A 7,700-nucleotide genomic window follows, 5' to 3' on the forward strand; every position below is an offset into this window, starting at 1 on the left:
CACGATTTTACTAAAAGATTAAGTACTCATTTGTCCAATATCCAAACTCGTTTACCCAACGACCGTAAGAAATGGGAAAATCTCAATATTACGAGTTTTATCAGAAATCTATTTTATCAAAGTAAAAGGTTTAAATATAGTTTAAATTACTTTTAAACATTTCTAAACTATCAAAAGTGATTACATTACTTCAAACTAAACTAAAATTATATTTTTTCAAATTATTATTATTTCAAATAAATTAATATTAAATTAAAATGGATTAAAATATTACTTTTAAAATATAATAAAGGTCTTGAAATTTACGAGGTGTTACAATCATCCCTCCTTTTAAGAAGTTTCTTCCCCGAAACTTAGAAGAAGGAACATTGTATATATGTAGGTCTTTCTCTTTAAATCAACTAATCAACATCTTCTAAACATGAACTTATGAAAATATACGTGTCCTTTCAATGGAACGGAAATATCCTCGTCGGTCGCCCGAGAACACCAACATTCCAAATCAGAACAAAAATACATTTTTACGCCAACAACTGAGAAAACTAATTATCGGACGTCTCCAATAACGAGCCTTAACATACACTCATTGACGTTAAAACCAGTGGGAAAACATTAAAACATTTTCAAAAACCTTTAGTTCGAAACTCTTCAATAAGGATAATGACTCCACTAATCATGACTAAACTCTAACTACGGCTCTTATACAACTAAGCAATGACTACTAACGCGGAGAATATTCCAGGGAAGGAGAGGAACACTCGAAAGAATAGCTAAAACTCACAAGGATTAGATAAAGGAACGGAAAGTACCTCACGAGAAGAGTTCAGGATATTTAGCTAACATAGAAGATTCAGTCTCCCAAGTTTCTTCTTCGACATTTCCACAACGCCAAAGGATACGAACTAGGGGCACCACTTTGTTTCTAAGTTGCTTGTTTGCCCTTTCGAGGATTCGGATCGGCCTTTCTTCCAAAGCCAAGTTAGGTTCCAAATCTGGGATTTCTTCTTGAATAACATGGCGCGGATCACTAATGTACTTCCTCAACTGAGATACATGGAAGACATTATGAACCTTGCTCAAATTCGGGGGCAACTCTAAACGGTAAGCAACGGGACCAATCTTCTCAGGCACATGGAAAGGTCCAATGTATTTGGGACTCAGCTTTCCTTTCACACAAAAACGTTTCACCCCTTTCATAGTTGACACCTTAAGGAATACTCGATCATCAACCTCAAAGGCAAGTGGTTGACGACGGGCATCAGCATACGATTTCTGTCGGTCTTGAGCGGCTTTCATACGCTCTCGAATGATCTGAACCTGATTGATGGTCTCAGTCACCAAATCGGGTCCCAACACATGAGCATCCTGGACTTGATCCCAACAGACCGGACTACGACACTTCCTACCATACAAAGCTTCATAAGGTGACATCTTGATAGAAGTATGATAGCTATTGTTGTAGGAGAATCCAACAAGAGATAAGCACTTCTCCCAAGAAGTGTGGAAGTCTAAAGCACAAGCACGGAGGAGGTCCTCTAAAGTCTGGATAGTCCTCTCAGTCTGTCCATCTGTAGCGGTATGAAAAGCGGTACTCATCAGTAGCTTACTTCTTGCAAAGCAGTCCAGAAACGGGAACAGAATCTCTGGTCATGATCTGAAACTATATCCTTAGGCACTCCATGGTAGCGTACTATCTCCTTCACGTAGGCACCAGCTAGGACATCTAATCTCCATGTCTCCTTGATAGGTATAAACCTAGCACATTTGGTCAATCGATCTACAACCACCCAAACCGCATCCTTTCCGCTTGCAGTCTTAGGTAAAGCCATCACAAAGTCCATGGAGATGGACTCCCATTTCCAAAGGGGAACATCCAAAGGTTGTAGCAAACCCCCGGGTTTCCGATGCTCAATCTTCACTTTCTGACATGTAAGACACTTGCTAACATACTCTAGGACATCAATCTTCATCCTAGGCCACCAAAACTATAATCTCAAGTCTTTATACATCTTGTCACCACCAGGATGAATAGAGTAAGGAGAAAGGTGAGCTTCATCAAGGATCTGATTCCTCAACTCGGCTACTCTCAGAACATACATCCTACCTTGGTAACGAAGGTATCCATCACTATCCACCACACAATCCTTAGCTTGCCCAAGTTGGATTTTTGCTTGAATGGACTTGAAAGTAGCATCCTCAGGTAGGCAAGTACGGATCTCACGGTAAAAGTCGGGTTCTGCACTCAAGGCACTAAGATAGTCAAAGCCCTTCCCAACAAGGCTTATCCCTAACTTTTGAAATTCCGTGGTAAGTTCATCAGGTAACACACGGATAGTGCTCAAAGAGTGACTAGTCTTCCTACTCAAAGCATCGGCCACCACATTTGCTTTCCCTTCATGATAAATCAACTCGGCATCATAATCATTCACCAATTCTAGCCATCTTCTTTGCCTCATATTCAATTCTTTCTGGGTAAAGATACACCTCAAACTCTTATGATCAGTATAAATGCGGCAATGAACTCCAATAAGGTAATGCCTCCATGTCTTCAAGGCATGTACCACGGCGGCTAATTCAAGATCATGAGTCGGATTGTTCACCTCGAGAACCCTCAGTTGTCGAGAAGCATAAGCAATAACCCTTCGGTTTTGCATCAAGACACAACCTAGGCCATGATTTGAAGCATCAGAATAAACATCGTAGTCCACACCATCCTCAGGTAAGGTCAACACCGGAGCGGTAGTCAACCTAGTCTTCAACTCTAAGAAGGCATTCTCCCACTCATCGGTCCACACATACTTAGACTCCTTCTTCAACAATTGAGTCATCGGTCTAGCTAACTTAGAGAAATCTTTCACGAATCGACGGTAATAACTCGCCAAACCGAGAAAGCTTCGAATCTCAGTCACATTTTTCGGACTCTTCCAATCAACAACGGCCTCAATATTAGAAGGATCTACCATAACACCATCTTTGGATATGACATGTCTAAGAAAAGTTACTTGATGCAACCAAAATTCACATTTCGAGAACTTAGCATACCACTTCTGACGATGTAGAATGTCTAAGATGATACGGAGGTGTAGGGCATGTTCTTCATCATTCTTTGAGAAAATCAAGACATCATCAATGAACACCACCACACACTTATCGAGGTACTCACTAAAGGTACGATTCATTTGATCCATGAAGATAGCCGGAGCATTAGTCAATCCGAAAGGCATCACTTTAAATTCTAAATGACCATATCTCGTGCTGAAAGCAGTCTTAGGAATATCGGACTCACGCACCGGAATTTGATGATAACCCGATCGGAGGTCAATCTTGGAAAAAGTAGAAGCACCACGTAATTGGTCAAAGAGATCATCAATTCGTGGAAGAGGATACTTGTTCTTGATTGTCACACGATTGAGTTCACGATAATCAATGCAAAGTCACATAGATCCATCCTTTTTCTTCACAAAGAGGACGGGGGAACCCCAAGGAGAAGCACTAGGCATACTAAAGCCTTTCTCAATCAAGTCATCAGGTTGAATTCTCAACTACTTCAATTCGGAAGGTGTCATACGATAAGGAGCTTTAGCAATAGGACCGGTTCCAGGAACTAGGTCAATGGAAAATTCAACATCTCTTTCAGGAGGAATCCCGGGTAATTCATCGGGAAATACATCCGGAAATTCACAAACAATGGGAACATCCTTCAAGGGAGGAAGAGAAGGAGAATTAGAAGTAGTCACTACACATAGGAATGCTTGATGACCCTTCTTCAAAGCATTCACCATCTTCATAGCTGAGATCAACTTCACACCTGTTTTCTTTCTAACCCCTTGATAAGATATGCGAGTACCCAAAGGGCTTTTAAGAACAATCTTTTGATCTCGACATTTAAATCGAGCATGATAAGTAGATAACCAATCCATGCCCAAAATAACATCAAACTTCTCAAGTGGAAATCGGAGGAGATTAGCCGGGAAAATAGATTCCTCTATCGATATAGGGACATCCGAATAAAAATAAGAACAAGAGAAGATGTCGCCGGAGGGTAAAGATATGGATGTATTATCTCCAAGTGAAGGTTCAAGAGGTAACTTGTCGGAGAATTTCATCGATATAAATGACAAAGAAGCACCGGTATCAAATAAAACCAAACAAGGGACATCAAATATTAAGAACGTACCAGTGACTATGTCTGGGTGTGCCTCAGCCTCAGCACGTCTCATCACAAAGATGCGACCTCTCGGCCTCTCAGGAACAGCAGGAGTAGTAGTAGTCTTCCTCTCAGGACACTCATTAGCCTTGTGTCCAGGCTTGTTGCAGGAGAAACACGCAAATTGCTTATCAAAGCAACCAATTCCGGGATGCAAAGGCTTCTTACAATGATAGCACATACGACCCTTAGAATTTTTGTCGTTGCTAGGAGATAGAACACGAGCACCTTGATTTGCTTGTCCACTCGGAACAAACCTCTTCTTGTTAGGATAAGAGGGGGAAGAAGTAGGCACAAAGGGTCTAGAAGGAGTAACATAAGGCCTAGAAGTGGAGTAGAGTTGCCTCTTGCCAAGGGAAATACGAGAAGCACGAGCCTCTTCATCAATAGCCCGAATAGAGCTCTCGGCCCATAATACATCATCATAGATTGAGACAAAGGAAGTAGAATCCCTACGGATCAAGCTCTTAAGCTTTGGAGTAAGCTTGTCAAGGTAAAAGAAAGCCTTTTCTTCTTCATTTTTGACAAGTCTAGAAGCATAGTGAGCAAGTTCATTGAACTTGTCGGTAAAGGCTTGGACAGAAAGACTTCCTTGCTTCAAATTCATAAACTCTTTAAGCCTTTGTTGTTTCAGATCCTTTGGATAGAACCTAGTCTCAACTAGATCCTTAAAGCGATCCCAACCAAAACCAGGCTCAAGAGTGGAAGTAGGACAAGTCATGGTCCACCATCTATCAGCTTCTTTCACAAGGAAGTGAGAAGCCAATTTCACCTTGTCCTCTTCACGAATATCATACAAGACAAAGCTCTTCTCCAATTCCCGAAACCATTCGGTGAGTGCCACCGGGTCTACTTCACCACCATAAGTTTGAGTCTTGTTTCGAGTCAATTGACTTGCCACCCAAGTGTAAGAACCGGGTCTATCACCTTCTGGAAACTGAGGAGGGGGAGGAGGAGCTGGTTGGTTTTGCTGATTCTGAAGAATCTGAGTAAGAGCTAGCAAGATTGCATTATCTACGGATCTTGGAGGAGCCATCTTGCAAAAGAGAACATTGGTTAGCACCTAACAAATAGCAATCACAAAGAGACTACAACATAAGGTCCTAAGTCTACCCATCCTACCCATCTCTCAAGTTTATTATTTTAAGGTCAAGTTATTTATATTGGGGTGCACAAATGTGCGTCGGGAGCAAATATGCTCTGATACCAACTGTGACACCCTCATTCATTGCGGAAAAGTAAACACGTAATTCTAGAATAAAACTGTATGGATATGTTTGTAATAGGTTCATTTAGGTAAAAACTTGTAATTTTTAAAACCTGAACCTGTTATAAAGATATCCAAATTGAAAGGTGTCAGAACATACAATGTCTAAATAGAGGTTTCATAACATAACCAACGCTAAAGTCGCGAATAGCAAAGTTATACAACCAAATGTAAAGAGGGAGACATATGTCCCTAAAATGTATGTGACATAAAAACTCGTATAAGAGTCTCTACAAATAAAACCAAATCTAAGTAAGTCCCAAGGTTACTTTGCTCGCTAGCTCGTCCATGAACCCCATATAAGCATCACCATACACAGCCGATCGCATTTTATACAAATACGAAAGCCACGGTCGGGGGAGTAACTCCGAGTTCTCCCAATACACGAAATGTCATAATTAATATAACATGTAAACATAAGAATATGAATATGAATAACACATAGCCTTAGCATATAGATGCTAGACAATCGTGTTTATCATGTGAACAACAATATAACAACACATAGTCCTAGCATGTGAATACTAGACCGACTCATACTACACTATCATGTGAATCACATAACATCCAGGAATCCAAACTCTATCAACCATCGCCGGCTTGCATCTCACCTTCTATGATTCATAGAATCATCAAACAAGAAAGGACAATATATCTTGAGACAGGCATAAGTTCCTAGTACAGTCAATAGTCACTCTGTAACTCGAGTCTATACCACGAGGTAAGGTAAACACCCTAGTTCTAAACCTGCGCAGACCTAGCGACATGCGGAAAACTACTGCATCCAAGACCCATGATAACAACACATGAGTACCCCTAAGGAGTCCACCAAAGGGTTGGCTAGTACTTAAGCTGACTACATACTTCTAAGAGTACGTCAGGAAGTCATACCCTAACTTGGATATAAACCCACCAAGCTAAGACACAAAGGCTATTAAGCGGTGAACATATACTCGTCAAAGACTATAAGGGCCTATCTATGACGAAGGCCGAAATACTCACCTAGGACCTAGTCCCAGCTTGAATACTTTAGCCCACGCCACAAAAGACAAGTAGGACACCCAATTAACCATAAGAGGGGCAAAGAGTCCAAACTTGCACACACAAATGATCATACACACCCTAGCATAGGAAAGGCTACGCAAGAGCATTTCAGCTGACAATCCAACAATATCTCCAATATCAATAATAATCCAAATTCTAGCTAACCAACAGTACCATAATCCATGAGAACAAGCTAAAATGGCAAAGAGGCAACAAGACTCAAGCATAAGGCATCCAAAGCATCCAACAACTAATATGTGAAATGATAATCAAAAATATCAAGGAATCAACATGAAACATCCAACAACTAACATATGAAAAGACAATCATTCTCAAAGACAAATCCTCGACCCTAGTCCCGCGACGGGTCATCGGTCAAATCAAGGCTGACCGGTTTAAACCTAGCTTGACCAAACTCATTTGGTCAAATTGGCCCAGCTCAGAGTCTTGGCCTACTTTGGCCCAAATCACAAAATTCATCACAATATCATTCTCATGCCATTTCCAATTTCTATCATGTGAAAAACTATCAACATAAGGAAATATATTCCAACTTACAAAATATCCAATTCAATTAAATTCTCGCATACTAATGATTACCCACATGCCAAAAATTCCGAAATACATAAATACGCAAACAAAAGACCCAAAACATCAAACAATAGACCCAAGACCCGACCCACACAACGGGCCATGAACCGGGTCAGACCGGGCCTAAACCGGGCTGTTTTGGTTCGGTTCTCTCGGTCAACACAAGTCCCCATTTGCAATTTGTTCCAACATCAATACAACATCCCTTTCAAGCAACATTCAACAATATTCATTCCGTTTCAACACTTAAACATGTGAAAAACAACATATTTAGCAAGCTTTAACAACAACAATTCATGTGAAAATTAAAGTTAACATGTTATTAATCACATAAGCATCCAACACATTATAAACAACACTAATGTGACATTATTTCGTCGAGTAATTCGGAATAGTTACCTTAAGCTAAAAAGAGAGCAAAATAAACTTGAGAAAGATCCTATAGACCGAAATTATGCATCATCTTCCACAATATATGAGTCTCCTAACTCATCTTCATATTCTTCACCTATAAGAACAACAAAAACACATAAATTAGTCCTAAATTCGAAACCCTAAAAAGATAAGACCTGAAACGAAATTGGGGGAAAT

The 7,700-nt window shown here is 40.3% G+C and overlaps 1 protein-coding gene across 1 annotated transcript; it reads right to left on the reverse strand.

The window, feature by feature from the left end:
* Positions 1-3,542: 3,542 nt before the first annotated feature.
* Positions 3,543-5,243, reverse strand: LOC141619125 (uncharacterized). Its single transcript, XM_074436150.1, has 2 exons — positions 4,819-5,243; positions 3,543-4,659 (listed from the first exon to the last, which is right to left on the reverse strand). Exons 1-2 carry the CDS (start codon positions 5,241-5,243, stop codon positions 3,543-3,545), a joined length of 1,542 nt encoding a protein of 513 aa, XP_074292251.1.
* Between the last annotated feature and the right edge of the window lie 2,457 nt (positions 5,244-7,700).

The sequence above is a fragment of the Silene latifolia genome, chromosome X (assembly GCF_048544455.1).
Source record: "Silene latifolia isolate original U9 population chromosome X, ASM4854445v1, whole genome shotgun sequence".
NCBI classification, from domain to species: domain Eukaryota; kingdom Viridiplantae; phylum Streptophyta; class Magnoliopsida; order Caryophyllales; family Caryophyllaceae; genus Silene; species Silene latifolia.

Excerpts from the sequence above, each read along its gene's own strand:
- LOC141619125 (XM_074436150.1), bottom strand. The coding sequence starts at position 5,243 with ATGGCTCCTCCAAGATCCGTAGATAATGCAATCTTGCTAGCTCTTACT. Across the intron at positions 4,660-4,818 it reads AAACAACAAAGGCTTAAAGA|GGATTCTACTTCCTTTGTCT; the intron begins GTTTATGAATTT and ends CTTGATCCGTAG.